The 17,946-nt window shown below is 40.0% G+C and overlaps 1 protein-coding gene across 2 annotated transcripts in view; it reads right to left on the bottom strand.

Annotated features, from left to right (window-relative positions):
• The window catches only part of LOC122555252 (suppressor of tumorigenicity 14 protein homolog), a 69,351-nt gene that overhangs the window by 15,454 nt on the left and 35,951 nt on the right, over positions 1–17,946 (bottom strand). The window contains exons 8-10 of one of the 2 annotated variants that reach the window (XM_043701046.1): positions 16,180–16,313; positions 8,336–8,433; positions 1,779–1,888 (exon numbers count right to left, since the gene is read on the bottom strand). In XM_043701046.1, the coding sequence (XP_043556981.1) occupies positions 1,779–1,888; positions 8,336–8,433; positions 16,180–16,313 (342 nt within the window). Of the gene's footprint in view, positions 1–1,778; positions 1,889–6,024; positions 6,114–8,335; positions 8,434–16,179; positions 16,314–17,946 lie in introns of those variants that run through there. The other variant, XM_043701047.1, reaches the window with a different exon arrangement.

Raw genomic sequence — 17,946 nt, 5'->3', positions numbered from 1 at the left:
CCTGTCCACTTGAAGCCATGTCTCAGTTATCCCCACAATATCGTATCTGCCAATTTCCAAAAGAGCCTCAAGCTCGTCCATCTTATTTCTAATGCTTCGTGCATTCATGTATAGTATTTTTAATTTTTTACTGCCCTCACCCTTCCCATCAACTCCTATTTCACTCAACCTTACAGCATGATCCCATTCTGAGTTTTCTGCCTCATTGATACAGTTGTCTTTCTTGACTTCCCTTGTTCTAACTTTCCCTCCAATTTCCTTCTTAAACATCCAGTTTGTCCCCTCCCCCCGCTACTTAGTTTAAATGTAGCTGTGTTGCAATAGCAAACCTGCCTGCCAGAATGCTAGTCCCTAACCTATTAAGGTGCAAACTGTCTCTCTTGCAGAATTTATGCTTACCACAAAACACACCCCAGTGATCCAAGAATTTAAATCTTTGCTTCCTGCACCAGATCCCCAGCCACACGTTCAAGTCCATTATCTCCCTGTTTCTGGCCTCACGAGATAACCACCTTAGACGTCCTGCTTTTCAGCCTTCTTCCTAGTTCTCTGAAGTCCTGCTGTAGTATGTTCCTCTTCTTCTTCCCGACATCATTTGTGCCGACATGTACCACCACCTTTGGCTCTTCACCTTCGTCCTTGAGGATTTCCTGCACTCTGTCAGTAATGTCTCTAACCCTGGTACCAGGAAGGCAACACATCATCCTTGAGTCCCGTCTGCTGCCACAAAAATCACCGGTCAGTTCCTCTCACTATGGAGTCCCCTATTACCACAGCTCTGTGCGATGTCCGACTCTTCCGTTCTGTCTCCATGCCAACTTTTGATTGACAGACCTGGCCGCCTCGCAGACTGGCAGTGTCATCTGAATCTACTGTTTCCCAAAGATTCAACTTGTTCCTGACAGGTACTTCCGCCGGAGGCAAGCATAACAGCCACTTTGTGTTCAGAAAACTCATACAAACATAACAAAATATGTGTAGGTGTTGAGAAATAAATATTAGCCAAGATGCCAGGAGAACTCCCCTGCTCTTTTTAGAAATAATGCCGTATAATCTTTTGCATCCATGTGACAGGTCTGCCATTAGTTAAACTTGTTTCTGCCCTGTTGTGCACAAAAAACATTTTGCCCACAAAATTGCTGAAAGTGAGCTGATAACAAGCAATGAGAGAATCAGGCCATCTTGGAAGCGTGTGCCCAGAGAAACTAATAGATTATCTGCTTCATAAGCGAGAACTAGAAAATAAACAGGAATGACTGGTAATGAGGCTGAATTCAATGACAAACCAGATACAGAAAGAAATAAAAAATAATGAAAAAAAGATTGGGAAGAAAGAATACAGAGATGGAATATTATCATTATGTTACAGGGTCCTAATTACTGTGGTGAGTTTAGTTGTACTTAGGAAATTAACGAAACAATTTCATGACTTCCAGTGCACATCAGTGAAATGAAGAATTGTTTTTGCAAAGTCAAGGGTAGAGTGGTATAACACAGACAGCAAAGTTTATCTGTTCACATTTAACTGTACATTTGCTCCTCACTTGAAGTTGTATCATTTATGTGTAAATAACAGTGAGCATCATTAGCTTCGTTGTTATTTTGATAGAAAGTTTTGGTCCAAAATGCTTTATTCAGTCTACATTTTTATTTCTTGTGTCAATCACTGTCTTTAACGTTCAGAGTTATTTTGGCGACTGCCATATCAATTTGAATTGCAATAATACATTATAAAAGGAATTACAATAAAGAGCATTGCTGTTACATGTCCTGCTCACCTCTGACCATCGACCTCCAGATAATCCGCCACACATGATTCTCCAATCCCCGAAGAGCCTCCCAGCCTGAATTCTTTGAAAAATATGATGGTTCTAAAATGTTCTTGAACCTGTCCAGAAGAGAGAAAGAAAACACTAGGGTTTCTATTCAGTTTGCTATTCAATTCTACATAAAATGTTTCATATAGCCAAGTTACAATGAAGTCACACCTCCTCAAAGACAAAAAGATTTAGTTTAGTTTTAACCTGAGTGGATATGCGCTCAACATAAATGTATCCCTGTCACAGAACATAAATATATCCTTTACAATAACCAAATGAGGGAAAGGAAACATTTATATAAATAAATAAATGCTTGCACTATATTGTTTCTATCATCGTTCAGAAATTTCTCAGAGCTTTTATATACAATACACTAATTTGAAATACAATGAAAATTACACTAATCAAATGTAGCATTAATTTTACACAAAAAGTTGCATAAATGGCAATGAGATATGTTTATGTTGTTGGTTGAAAGAGATCCTAACTGAGAGAACCTCACATGTTTAGATAAATTCCAACATCATCTGAACCACTGGAAGATGAAGATGTCAGTTTAATATATCTGAAAGTCAGTGTATCTGACAATGCAGCACTTCCTATTGTGTGTTGATGTCAACCCAGGGTGATTTTCATAAGCTGGGACAAACACCTTTTTCAAACCGAACTGATGAAGCTAAATATTAGACTGAGTCCACCTGACAAACAGAGATACTTTCAATGGAGATGAAGATAAAAAGTTAATTTAAATTTCCAAATATTGTCTTTCTTTCATCAATAAATTACTTGATTGTTAGCATTTTCAGCTGACAAAAACAATCAGAAGATGGTGTTCAAATGCCATTCTACGGCTTGAGCACGTGATCTAGGAATGCTTCCAGTGTGCCTCTAGACCAGTGTTATATTGTTAGAGACGTAACATTTTATCTGAAATCATAAACTGAGGCCTTTTGTTTTCCTTAAGAACTCAGCTGGTCTAACAGCATCTTTAGAGAAAGCAGAATTAACATTTTGAGTTCAGTTCTGAAGAAGGGTCACTGGACTTGAAATGTTATCTCTGCTTTCTCTTCCCACAGATGTTGCCAGACTTGGAGTTCCTCCAGCAATTTTCAATTCTGTTTCAGATTTTCAGCATCTGTAGTTTTAAAAAATTTTATTTCAATCTTCTTTTCCTATTTAGCTTGATCTAAAAGATTCCATAGTGTTATTTGAAGAAGTGTTATTTGAGTTCTCCCAATCGATTAACATTTCTCTCATTCAATATTACAAAAGAAATTAACCTGGCGACATACAAAATGGGAGATTTATGTATATTTTAATAGCATTCATTTTTGAGTTTCTTTTTTGAATTTGAACGAGTGGCATATAGGTTTTTTGCATATCCCAGTGGTTTAATGATTAATGTGGAAGTATTTCTGTAGCCACGTGATTTATTTTAAAACAATGAGAGAGAATGACTTCCTGGAGAGTCATGGGAGCATTTTCCGATTAACAAAGTAAACAGTGTCATACATTACAGTTTCAAGTAGAAGATTCTAGACTTGCTTTTTAGTGCCAGGGAAACATCTGTAGTTGGTAGAGTTTTTAATTAGTTTCAGTTTGGGCAATTCTGCAGGGTTCTTAGCGGAAGCTGGATTTGTAAAGGAATAGCTTCTGAGAAAGAGATCAAGATAGTTTTGAGTTGTTAAAAATAGGTTACCACAGTATAAAGAGTTAATAACATTAGCAAATTTGCTGATGATACTAAGCTGGGTGGCAGGGTGAAATGTGAGGAGGATGTCAGGAGATTACAGGGTGACCTGGGCAGGTTAGGTGAGTGGTCAGATGCAGTTTAATGTGGATAAATGTATGGTTATCCACTTTGGTGACAAGAACAGGAAGGCAGATTACTGCCTAAATGGAATCAATTTAGGTAAAGGGGCAGTACAAAAAGATCTGGGTGTTCTTGTACACCAGTCAATGAAGGTAAGCATGAATGTACAGCAGGTAGTGAAGAAGGCTAATAGCATGCTGGCCTTCATAACAACAGGGATTGAGTATAGAGGTGAAGAGGTTCTTCTGCAGCTGTACAGGGCCCTGGTGAGACCACACCTGGAGTACTGTGTGCAGGTAGGTTCACGAGGTCAATTCCTGGAATGGTGGGACTACCTTACGCTGAAAGACTGAAGCGACTGAGCTTGTATACCCTTGAGTTTAGAAGACTGAGAGAGAGATGAGGAGAAACTTCTTCACCCAGAGAGTGGTGGCTATGTGGAATGCTCTGCCCCAGAGGGCAGTGGAGGCCCCGTTTCTGGATTCATTTAAGAAAGAGTTGGATAGAGCTCTCAAGGATAGTGGAATCAAGGGTTATGGAGATAAGGCAGGAACAGGATACTGATTAAGGATGATCAGCCATGATCATATTGAAGGGCTCGAAGTGCAGAATGGCCTACTCCTGCACCTATTGTCTATTGTCTACTGTCTATTGAGTTTATAAATTCCAGACCTAAAGTATTCAATTAATACTGAATTATTTGAATTGGAAAGAGTTAAGCTGGGATATGTGACAAATCAAGGAAAAAATTATCAGCTTCTCACAATCGGGAATTAAAGCCACAGCTTAGTCAGATCCAAAGAGTGACAGAGAACGGAATTCTTTCTGGTGTTTGAGTACTGTAATGGGGGCCTGTTGGGATTAGAAGAATGTATTTTTACCATGTGAGTTTTGAAATCTTTAAACATAGGTTACATATGAATCATTTGGTTTATTCTCTCTTATCTTCATTTCTTTCATGCAGTAAACTTACTTTTTATTGTTAAAAGTAAATCTGCAAAATTGCTTATTGTGTTTCATTTAAGACTGCCTCATTAAAACCAATAAAACAATATGTTCTATTAAATTAGATTCCTGTAGTAGGCATCAGGATAATTTTCATAAAGTGAATAATGTAATCCAGAAAGACAACATTGCCTCTACAGTGTCTCCACAGTAACTTGTCATCATCATCAATGCATGGCCAAAATCAGAAAGAAGAACATTAGAACTATATAAACTAGAAACACTGGAAGAGATTCAGTGATTCTCTGAAACCTATCCAAGTCAAATGTTTGACCACCAATTTTTAGTGCTGATTGGCTGAAAAGCTTAGAGAAAAAGCCCAAATTCTAGGAAAATGGTCAGAGCATTATAACCACATCCTCAATCACTTTTCATCCGTCATAAAGGAGCAAATTTCTTGATGGCCCAGTCATCCTGACCCAGACAACAAAATTCCTGTCTCGTGGCCAAATTGCACGAAATGATGTTATCCTAGCTGCGATCTCATAGACTGAAGTTCACTGCTTGGTCATGGAGCTAATTGAACTCTTTCCGTCTCTGTGAGAGCAAAGAATCAATCTGCAAGAATACAAAGATGCTTCTCTTGTCCATCTGTGCAAGCAGAAAGATTGTTCAATCTTAAGATTGTCAATCATAGAGGAATTGACTTCCATAAAAATCTTCCCCAGGATCTTTCAGAAATGCTTAGTGCAATGCATCAACAAGAATTGGCTGCCAGAAAGTCAGTGCAGTTTCAGAGACTTTTAATTATAGAATTTGTTTTTAAACTCAAATCAGTTTGTCACTATCTGCCATCCTGGTATTCAAACCCATGTTCCCATGAACATCAGCCTGGGTTCTTTACCAATATACCACCACATGAATAGGAAGGGTTTGGAGGGATGTGGGCCGGGTGCTGGCAGGTGGGACTAGAGTAGGTTGGGATATCTGGTCGGCATGGACGAGTTGGACCGAAGGGTCTGTTTCCGTGCTGTACATCTCTATGACTCTATGACCTTGCCATGTTAGAATGAAACACCACATGGACAAGAAGGTGCTCAATCTGAGATGACTCCAAATAGAGTCCATGGTCTCCAAGGACATTTCTCACAACTTACTGTTTGGTGATGACTATGTACATCTTATTTGTTCATAACTGGATGCGGAATGCAACTTGGACTTGTTCTCCAGTGTATTTGAGAACTTCAGCCACATGATCAGCATGAAGTAAACTGAAGTACCAGCCGGATCCAGGAAAGTCTGATCTTTTGCCTAAAGTTTCAGTCCATGACAAAGTTATCAGCTAGTCCTCAAAATACATGAGGACAGCAGGTAAATCTATCCTTGAAATCCCCAAATTGCCCTGTAAAATTCACTCACGGGCATAACCAGAGAAAAGTTGCTTCCATAAGTGAAAGATGAAATGGTGAGGAGCTGCTCCTCCAGTCACAGGCCTCTGTTTCTCCCTTTCATGCTGTTGATAGTTCTCAGTGAGCCTGTCAGATGTAAACGCATGAGAGAAGTAGTCAGTGATGAGAGGAGCAGGCTGGAGGCGCAAATAAGAAGCAAGGATGCCAGGCATGGGAATAAGGCTGGTGAGTGAGGCCAATGGGCAAGGCCAATGACATCAACTAGTGAGCTCAGAAACAAAGATGGTATTGTCGCTGGCAGCAAGTCAGAGTCTGGGAGGGAGGGCATTTGTTGGGTGAAGTGAGGCTGCAAAGTTGGGAACCTACAAGGAAGAGGGAGTAAAACTTGGCAGTGATGTATATTGGTCCAACTTACTTTGTGTACCTCAGAATAGTGCTCCAGTATGACCAGTACATTCATTTCTTAGTATTTCAATTTTTCAAAACCGTTTTGCAATCTGAGAAAAAATCTGTGGGTGTGCAGTGGAGAGAGGAGCTGCTATGGATAGAAAAACCACAAGGGCAACAAGTGGTAGAGAGAGCCTGCAACAGGAATGAAAACCAGTTTTAAACATTGAGATGACTCATTTAATTGGGAGCATGAAATTGGAGATAATTAATTCTCTGCAAATTAATGTGGTTTCTACATTAAAACTGCAGGAGTTCAGGAGCTACTTTATGGGGAAAATATACTGTCAGTTGTACAATTTAAAATTGAATAATTTTATTTCATAATGATTTGACTAATGTTTTTTCACAAGACAAAGCCTTAAATGCAATAAATATATGAGCAGCAATGGCTATGTTAGGGATAAAGATGCAGTCATTGCACTGTAACCTCACCAGTTGTGAAAGCATGTTTAGGGTGATGACTTGTGTATGGAGGTGTGTCCATTATTTTCAAAGAAAGCATTTGTTATTAATTTATGCTAAATCTTGTGCCAGCTGAAGTAATGTGGTGTCTAGGAAATAAATGCTTCCTTTGCATATTGTGGCTTTAGACATTTTGCGGGAGTGTTCAATTCTCTCCCATGTATCAAAATAAACACAGACAGTTATTGTGAATAAATGACTGCATAATCTAAAAAAGGAATTTGTGTGACTTTAAGAACTGAGAAACCATGCAAGAATCGACAAAGAGAGTGTTGCCTTCAACAGTCTTTGAACCTTAGTTTGGAAATTAAGAGGAATAATTTGCTTACCCAACTGAAAGAACCGCTCACTGCTCTATGCATGTTAGACTGAAGTTGTGTACCAGGCAATGAGGTCTTCACTGAACTAGCATGTTCGGTAAACATAACATATTGAGAAAGTAACAATTGGATTGGACAGGTCAGAATGCCTAACACTTGCTTACCAAAACAAATCTTCTATGCACAGCTCGAGTCTAGGGTGCATTATCATGACAGTCAAAAGGAAGCATTACAAAGGACACTTAGGAATTTTGATATCAACTTTATGGCCTGGATGAAGCTCATCTATAATCACTACACCTGGTGTAACCAAATATGTAACAATCCTTCTAATTAAACCAAGATGTGAAGAGAAATATGAGGAAAGGAAATCTCAAGCCAGCAGCTTGTCCAAACAGCATCATCTGAGTTATTATAATACCTCTATATTAGAACCTACTGGGGCTTAGTGTTCACCTACATATCTACCAGAACTCTACCAAGCATCCTGGCTAACGAATGTAGTTATCATCATCTTGAAAATGAACCTAATTCAAGATATCAATACAATTACAATTCAAAAGCAAATAACTGAAGTGAGCAATGTCACTTTAATTTTACACCACTATTGTAGTCTATAAATTGCATCACGTGGTCCCTTTAACATTGACATGCAACACTGACAGACACTAAAATGTTAAAGGGACAACAAACTGTATGTGACTTGTATGTCATCTACACAGGCATTTCCTGATTACTGCACAACTGCATCAGGACAATTTAGAGGGAATGTTGACTGTGAGGCACTTCGGGACATCATGAGGACTTAAAAATTACACCATAGTAACATACCACAAAAGGGTGTTAGACTTATTGATCAGACATTAATAGCATACATGCTTTCTCTTTTCTGTAAAGAAAAGTACATAGATTTGCTTTCAGTTTTCCAGTATGTGTGATTGTATGCAAAACAAATTGTAAAGAATTGATTGTTCAATAATTTGACTTCTTTATTCTTCTACGCTTGAAGCAAACTATAAATTCAACAACACTGTTCTACAGACACACAATCCTACCAATTGATAAATTTAGCTTTGTTTTGCCAAACATTTAGGAGTCTGTTTCCCTGTGAGTTACCTTCAGATTCCATGTACAGTTTATTTCTTCTTGATGATTGTTCAAGTAACTGGGTGATGTGAAGCTTCCATTCATTCCACCAAGGATACCACCACATTCTGCAAAAGGAAACAGAATTTACTGTTAATTTAGCCCTTTAAAGATAACTGAAGGCTTGCTTCCATTTGGTATGGTTATAATTCCTTAAATCAGTTGTAAATGTAAGTGGCAGGATTTCTCAACTGTTTATATTAAAAGAAAGAATTGTGGAGGCTGGATATTTGAAACAAACATAGAAATTGCTGGAGAAACTCAACCAGTCTATCAGCATCTGTGGAGAGAAAACATTGTTAACATTTTAAATCTGGTGACTTAATTGGAGCTGATAGCAGGTAGGAAAAAGTAGAAGTTATGCTGAAGATGGGGAGGGTGGTCAGGAAGAGGTGACTGGGTATGTGGAGCTGAGCCTAGAGAGAGAGAAATATGAAATGGCGAAGGAGACAGGAGGATTGTTAATAGTAAGCCAGGACAGAAGAGAAGGTGAATAAGTGATGATGAGACTTAAGAGTCGGTGAAAATGGGTTGGCATATCGACAGCAACCCATGTCATGACAGGAGAAAGTGAGGACTGCAGATGCTGGAGATCAGAGCTGAAAAATGTGTTGTTGGAAAAGCGCAGCAGGTCAGGCAGCATCCAAGGAGCAGGAGAATCGACGTTTCGGGCCTAAACCCTTCTTCAGGTATGAGGAGGGTGTGCCAAGCAGGCTAAGATAAAAGGTAGGGAGGAGGGACTTGGGGGAGGGGCGTTGGGAATGCGATAGGTGGAAGGAGGTTAAGGTGAGGGTGATAGCCTGGAGAGGGGGTGGGGGCGGAGAGGTCAGGAAGAAGATTGCAGGTCAAGAAGGCAGTGCTGAGTCCGAGGGTTGGGACTGAGATAAGGTGGGGGGAGGGGAACTGAGGAAGCTGGAGAAATCTGCATTCATCCCTTGTGGTTGGAAGGTTCCTAGGCGGTAGATGAGGCGCTCTTCCTCCAGGCGTTGTGTTGCCATGGTCTGGCGATGGAGGAGGCCAAGGACCTGCATGTCCTTGGCGGAGTGGGAGGGGAAGTTAAAGTGTTCAGCCACAGGGCAGTTGAGTTAGTTGGTGCAGGTGTCCCAGAGGTGTTCTCTGAAACGTTCGCAAGTAGGCGGCCTGTCTCCCCAATGTAGAGGAGGCCACATCGGGTGCAGCGGATGCAGTAAATGATGTGTGTGGAGGTGCAGGTGAATTTGTGACGGTTATGGAAGGATCCCTTGGGGCCTTGAAGGGAAGTGAGGGGGGAGGTGTGGGCGCAAGTTTTGCATTTCTTGCGGTTGCAGGGGAAGGTGCCGGGAGTGGAGGTTGGGTTGGTGGGAGGTGTGGACCTGACGAGGGAGTCGCGGAGGGAGTGGACCTGACGAGGGAGTCACGGAGGGAGTGGTCCTGCGAGAGAGTCACGGAGGGAGTGGACCCCAAGCAAAAGATGAGATGCTACTCTTCAGAGTCTGACACTTCAACACACCACCGTGTTCCCAAGCCAACATTTGTGTCTCAGGCCTGCTGCAGTCCTCCAGTTAGGCTCAGTGCAAGTTTAAAAACAGCATCTCATCATTCAGAATGCAACATTCTCAAATAAATGTCTCTACGTTGAAGGAAAAATATCTGAAATATTACTCCTTTGGGAAATTCTGATATGATACTTTATGATTCCAGCTATTAGTAGTAATGGACATGTCAGATCCCAGAATTAAATTTAGCTTTATATCGTATGAGTTTTATGTTTTGCAATTTGGGTTTCCATGGTCAATCATAGAAAAGTACAGCATGGAAACAGACTCTATGGTTCAACTTGTCCATGCCAAACAGATAGCCTAAATAAATCTAGTCTCATTTGCCAGCATTTGGCCCATGTCCCTCTAAATCCTTCCTATTCATATACCCATCCAAACGCCTTTTAAATGTTGCAATTGTACCAGCCTCCACCACTTCCTCTGGCAGCTCATTCCATACACGCACCACCCTCTGCTTGAAAAAGCTGCCCCGTAGGTCCCTTTTAAATCTTGCCCCTCTCATCTTAAGCCTATTCCCTCTAGTTTTGAACTTTGCTAACCTGGGGAAAAGACCTTGGCTATTCACCCTATCCACGCCCTTCATGATTTTATAAACCTCTATAAGGTCACCCTTCAGCCTCCGATGCTCCAGGGAAAATAGCTCCAGCTTATTCAGTTTCTCCTTTTAGCTCAAACCCTCCAACCCTGGCAACATCATTATAAATCTTTTCTGAACTCTTTCAGGTTTCACAACGCCTTATAGCAGGGAGACCAGAACTGAAAGCAGTATTCCAAAAGTGGCCTAATCAATGTCCTGTATAGCCGCAACATGACCTCCAAATTCCTATACTCAATGCACTGACCAATAAAGGCAGGCTTACAAATGCCTTCTTCACTACCCTGTCTACCTGCAACTCTACTTTCAAGGAACCACTAACCCGCACTCCAAGTCTCTTTGTTCAGCAACACCCCCCAGGACCTTACCATTAAGTGCCCCAACTTGCCTTTCCAAAATGCAGCACCTCACATCTATCTAAATTAAACTCCATCTGCACTCCACAGCCCACTGTACTGAACATATCACAAGAGGCTGCCAATGTACTTCAAAAAAGTGCAAAGTTTATTGCATACAAAAGGAAAACAAAACTCAAACCATTACATTATACAAGAATTAGTTGAATGAACATAAATGTAAGCAAGAATGAATCAACTCTTTCTTACATCACTGAACTTATAGACACCAAAACCTCTGCAAAAAAATCACCTGTTTGCACTTGTAAGCTTTTGTTGGGATGGTTGTACTTGGTTTCTTTCCTGTAAACTTTTGCATTCAATTGTTGCCTAGCTTGTTTAGTTAACATGTCTTCACAAAATCCTTAAGTAAATTGCTAACACAGCTCACTTATTTCTTAATAAAAATTTCTTAAACTTCTCTTCCACGATTTTCTATTTTTGGAGTTGTCAATTCTGCTGCATATTTCTCACCATATCTTCCCAAACTTGCCTCACTAATTACCCTGTCCTATCAGATTGCGCACATCAATTTCCACCCCATCTTACCAGACAAGGTGCACAATAGTAGCCCACCCCATAAACAAACCAAAATTGCTAGCAAATTTCAGCAGGTCTAGCAACATCTGTGGAGAGAAATCAGTTAATGTTTTGGATCCGGTGACTCTCCTTCAGAACTGGGCCTGAAATGTTAACTCTGATTTGTGTCCACATATGCTGCCAGACCCGCTGAGATTTTTCCAGCAATTTTCATCCCATAAACTCCGCAGGCTTCATGCTTTCCCAAGTCCCCACCTTCATGAGCCTGCACCACCTACTAACTTTCCTATGCAACCCCTATCTTATGAGGTGACCATGCACTGTTGTCCTCAGAATAGAGAGGCTTAAGAGGAACTTTAAGGAGATGATCAAAATTATGAAGGATTGTGATTGGGTACAAAAGGGAGGAACTATTTCAACTGACAGAAGGTCAATAATCAAGAACATTTTTAAATAGTTAGGAAAAAAGCCAGAGGTCAGATGAGGAGATTTATATTACATAGTGAGTTATGATAATCTGAAATGCACTGCCTGAAAGGATGCTGGAAGCAGAGTCAACACTAAGTTTCAATTGGAAGTTCCATATTTATATGAAGTGAAAACAAAATAAATAATTAAAGCAATGGGGAAAGAATGGGGAGTCAAAAAGTTATTTACAACATAGAAAGAAGCCCTGTATGTTCATGCCAGTCGTCAAACATCTATCTGTTTTAATCCAATTTTCCATCACCTTGTACATAGCACTGAATGCTTTTGCATTTCAAATGCTCAACTAAATAGTTCTTAAATGTCTTGAGGGTTACTGTCTTTACTACAGTGTCTTTCTGATAACCACAATCCTCTGGATTATTTTTTTTATTCCTTTAATCCCTTCTAAACCACTTGCTCCTTACCTTAAAATTATACTCCTGATTATTGATCCCTGTACTAAGGGGAAAGATTTCTCCTTATCTACCCTGTCTATGGCTCTCAGAATTCTGTACACCTCAATCAGATTGTTCCCCTCAGTCTTCTCTGCATTGACAAAATCAAGTCCAGCCTGTCTAGTCCCTCTTAATAAGTGAATCTCTCCAGTTTAGGCAACCTTTTCAGTGCAGTTACGTGTTTCCTATAGTGTGGCAATGAGAACTGCATGTACTGCTACAGCTGTGGTCTAACCAATGTTATATTCTGTTCCATCATAAACTTCCTGCTATTATATTCAGTGACTTGACTAGTAAAGGCAAGTATCACATATGCCTTGTCAACATATATTGCTGTCTTCAAGGATTTATAGACATGTGAATCTCTTCGGTCCTTTGTACTTCCTAGGGTTCTACCATTCAACATGTATACCCTTGCACTGTCAAAATGCATGATCTCACAATTTTCAGGATTAAAGTCCATTTGCCACTTTTCAGCCCATCTAACTAGCCTGTTTATATTGTCAGGTTGTTGAAAGCTTACTTCCTTGCTATTTACCATACAAACAATTTTCATGCGTCTGTGAACCTATTGATCATTTCTCCTGTATTCATGTCTGGACAATTTAATGTACAAGACAGTCAGCAAGGGACCCAGCTTGGAATCCTGTAAGTGAACCACTGGACACAGGCACACAAACACTCTTCAAACAACATTCTGCCACTAAGCCATTTTGTAGAACATAGAACATTACAGCACTGTACAGGGCCTTCAGCCCGAATCCAATTTGACAAATTGTTCCAGATTCCATTAACTCTTAACTTCATAACTAGTTGGACTAAGGGGACTCCCTTTCATAGAGATGGGCTGAGTGGCCTCCTTCAGTTCTGCAAGTATTCATGATTCTCTGATACAAAGCAGAGAGGTTTTGTTCCTTCCTTAAAATAGTGATGTTGAGTAAGATTGTGAAGAAGGGAACAAGAAACCGAAGAATGTACAGATCTAGCACTGCTGCAAGCTACCAAAACTCTGAAGTAGTATATTATGAAGGTCAGATTCTTCTGAACTATCACGCCTTTCCAGACCATCAATATTTCTGTCATACATCTAACTGGGCTTGGCACCAAGCATACCCTCAAAAAAATGCAACTTAGTGAATGTTCCTATTACACCATTAATAAACAGCTATCTCAGAAGAAAATATATTATTTCACTACTAATGTCTGCAGCCTTTACTTGACAAATTAGATTAGATTCCCTACAGTGTGGAAACAGGCCCTTTTGGCCCAAGTCCACACTGACTTTCCGAAGAATAAGCCCCCGCCCGACCTGACCCAACTAATGCACCTAACATTATGGACAACTTAGTATGGCCAATTCACCTAACCTGCACATCTTTGAACTGTGGGAGGAAACCGGAGCACCCGGAGGAAACCCACGCAGACACGGGGAGAATGTGCAAACTCCACACAGACAGTTGCCCAAGGCAGAAATTGAACTCGGGTCCCTGGTGCTGTGAGGCAGCAGTGCGAACCACTGTGCACCATGCCGTCCCACGGTTACACAATTGATGCCCACCTGCAGATCTCTCTCATGCATTCCTTATCTTGTGCTTGTTTCCATTTTCTGGTGATTCTATGAAGTGGTCACTAGTTGGGAAGTGGAGAGCTGCCAAAAATCCACTAAAAGCAGTTGAAATAGTTGATATTGCGATGTTGAAGGAGTACACGACTATAGACTGTTAGGATTCAGCTCTCACTTGAACAAACTGACCCAGCTCTCTGGCTATAACATGGACACAGTGTAAATAGCTTTTGAAGAAGCAAGCATACCGTCACCATGAAGGGTACAGCATGTCCTCTCCCATACAGCCAATGGTGCTGTCAGGGAGCTGAGCCTTAGTAGTCTGCTCTGTGTGAGGTACGCTGGAAGGCATTTAATGCCTGTATATTATCCACAATCTCTTTCCGTCTTTATAAACTGGAGATGTAAGAGCCTTGAGCCAAGATGTCATGAATTTGAACTTTCAAAGAAAGTGTCACTGGCATTCTGTTGAGCTCTCAAGCACTCATACGACTGACTACTCATTCTAAGGTTACTGGCATGGTTTCAAAACTATTTAAAATGCAGCAGACAAGTTATGGTTTGAACAGTGAACTGACTTGCACGTATGCAATCCAGTGAACACACAGATATTTGAAGTTCAATGAGCCCATGCTGTTCTCATCTGTCTCCTTTGGAACATTGCCAGGATGCAAGCCATTTCCTGGGCTGTATTACTTCTTTCCCTGCTCTTGAGCCTATGCACTTGTGCTGCATTTAGGCTCCATGGGCAGACCTCTTTGGGCTATCTCCTGAAATATGTACATTGTCAGTCTCTAAACTCAGGTCTGAAAATGTAACGTTATGGGATACTTTCTTTTAGTTATGCTACCTTTTGCTTCTGCTGCAGTCTAATGTTAATCTGACAAACATGGATCTAGCAAAAGGAAGGAGGAGGAGCTGGTCTATCTTCTACGTAGGTTTATTCACAATACAACACAAAGCACAAATATAAACTACTTTTCCACAGGCCAGCCAGACAGTGAAAGCGTTTTTATAACTGTGTCCCTAATCGTTCCCTAATTTAGGTCAGCTGCTCTTAATCACAACAAGAATGTGCCCATTACACACACAAGTGACACAGCATTTAGAGTGAAATAGTGTCCATGTGATGTGACAGACACTTCAAGCTTTGCGCATTTTGCGCTTGATAATCTATTATACATTGATGCAGTTTTAGTCATTAGCTACTCACTATTGTTAAACATTTCAGCCATGTTGCAGCAAATGTCAAGCGATGAGAAACTTAATTATGACATAAAAACAACATGAATGATTAAAAACTTAATTCCAGGTGCTGTCACAAAAGTTAAAGGTTCTTTAAAACAAATCCAAAATTCCCCAGTTTACCTGTCTTTTAGAACTAGGTTGACAGCATGAATCAGGCTTTTGTACTTAACAAGAATTACTATTTATTACAAATAAATTCTAACTACAGATCAACAACTATGAATCACCAACATATGATGCTACTCCCTTATAAACCCCCTCACCCCACATTCATACAGACAGACAAAGACACAAGAAAAAGTGGGTTTCATGGACAGAGGGAAGGACTGAGAATGAGGTTCAATGGCCCCTATCCTCAATCTTCCTTCTCCAGGTACTTTAATTGCTTGCCAGGAGTGGGGAGCAACTCATTCACACTTATAACATCTCTGACTTATTGGTTAAATTTCACAGCCTACAGAAAGTGATGAAGGAAATAATTTGGCTTTCTTCCAGCTTAAAGGTGCTTTTTACTGCAGAGAAAAGACATTCCGGAGGTCTCTTCAGCTTCTGCCCAAACATTCACACCCGCAACCTGTTCAGCTACCTGATACTTGATGAAAGTTACTGGCGCGCAAAAGGCCTTTGTAATCAACAATTAGTCACCATTTCTCAAATTAGTTGGTGATCTGATGCAAACTGAATCTCCTATGCGTACACCCTTTAGCTCCAGCTTGTCTGTGACTCGATTTTCCCACTCTTCTTAAACAAACAGCAATGTGAATACTTAGAAGGTGCAGCAATACTTCCCACAAACATTACTTTTAAAACAGACCTATTTCTATTTCAGTTCACATTTAGAAACACAAAAATAAAAAGATACAGTCTTTAAATTACTTAACAATCATTCAAAGAATACTGGAAGGAACTTTGTCCCAACTATTTTGATTTGTAATGTACAACAAAACTAATGATTTAAGATCTAAAGAAATTAATTTTCTGCAGAAAGAAAGAACAATGTAATTTCTTTACCTGTTACTGTTACTTGCAGAAATGTTATTGAATATTGTGAAAGGTCACACTCTTCTGTTGAGCTAAAGGTGATTAATAGCATGTTCCCGGAAATAATAATCTCATTTGTAATAGAAAGACCAGATTGTCTGAATCTGCAAGTCGAAATAATTTACATTACTTTAATGAAAAGTAACTTTTCTGAACAGAGATATTTACAGAATATAAAATAAAAATGAACAAAAATAAATAAACATTTCAATTGTAAGATGGGAGTATTAGAATAATTCAATGGAATTTTCCAGTTATATGGAAAATCCATAGCGTTATCAGTGAATCATTTACAGGAATATTTCAATACGACCAGATTCCAGTTTCTGTATTCCACTGCATTACAGCTGCAAATAACATCAATTATTCAACCTTGGACATAAAACACAGAGACAAAGGCAGGGACCTCCCATGTTGGAAAATCCCATGTCACCAAACTTCACAGGAAACAATGTAGGGTTTGCTGTAATAGGTCATACTTTGAATCCCAACTGTGGCCTTACAATGGAATTGTTGAGGTCATCTTAAAACATTCTTGCGGGGTGGAAGAACACTGCACACATGACAAATCCACCAACCTCTGGCCTGTGATACAAAGTGGAGCTTGATAATTATATACAATTGAATGGATCTACCCTGCAGACTCCAACAAAATTTATCGATGAAAGTTTTAGATAGGTTGGGCAAAATCGGTAAGGTTGCCTATAAGCTATTTAACAGCCTTGATAGTCCAACAGCAATGATAAAGGTTTTTCACATTTTTCTTGGTGGTTTACATATGCAGTGTAACATAAACCTCTACACAAATATTTTATACTTCACATTTTACCAGTACTTGTACATATTATATCAAATTAACAAAGTTATTTCAATAACTGATGTTCAAAATAGAGTTGGTAATTATCTACATTTGGATGGACAGCACAGATTTGTGGCTTCTCATTGTGTTGTTCACCTACAACCTAATGAGTTTGTTGTTGCAACAATTTAAACTTCCCCATAATAGTTCATAGCATCTACCTTGTGGTAAAACACTGGAACCACCCATTCACCTTATGTAAGGAAATGTCATCGGATATGATATTTAGTTTATGGTGATCTGTGACTCAAATGGCATGTTGTCCAATTGTGCAGTTAGTCAAAATTGCAGGGGCATTGGCAGTTTCATAATGTCTATGGGCATTGGCAATTTCATTCTTGGTGCACCTATTTAAAATGTTACTTAACCTTCATTAAGGTTAAGGAGCTATGACTAATTTTACTTTTAATAATTGACCAACAATTGACAGTGTTGGGACTCATCCGTTGTAAAACTGACAACCATTATTTTGGCGCAGTGGCTAACAGTGCTGCCTCACAGTGCCAGGGACACTGTCTATGGAGTTTTCACTTTCTCCCCGTGTCTGCATGGGTTTCTTCCGGGTGCTCCGGTTTCCTCCCACAGCCCAAAGATGTGCAGATTAGATGAATCGGCCATGCTAAATTGTCCATACTGTTAGGTGCATGAGTCAGAGGGAAATGGGTTTGGGTGGGTGACTCTTCAGAGGGTCAGTGTGAACTTGTTGGGCCAAAAGGGTCTATTTGCATATTGTGGGAATCTAATCATTATGTTCAATTAGCTGAGGTAGTAGAGGTTGACTGATCCACCATACCCAGCTCTCTAGCTGCGTAGCATGATGCATGTAAAATAGAATGTTTTCATGAACTAAAGCAACTCAGAATTAACGCCTATCGGGG

Source organism: Chiloscyllium plagiosum, chromosome 12, assembly GCF_004010195.1.
Source record: "Chiloscyllium plagiosum isolate BGI_BamShark_2017 chromosome 12, ASM401019v2, whole genome shotgun sequence".
NCBI lineage: Eukaryota > Metazoa > Chordata > Chondrichthyes > Orectolobiformes > Hemiscylliidae > Chiloscyllium > Chiloscyllium plagiosum.
This window is presented reverse-complemented; position numbering and strand designations above follow the sequence as displayed.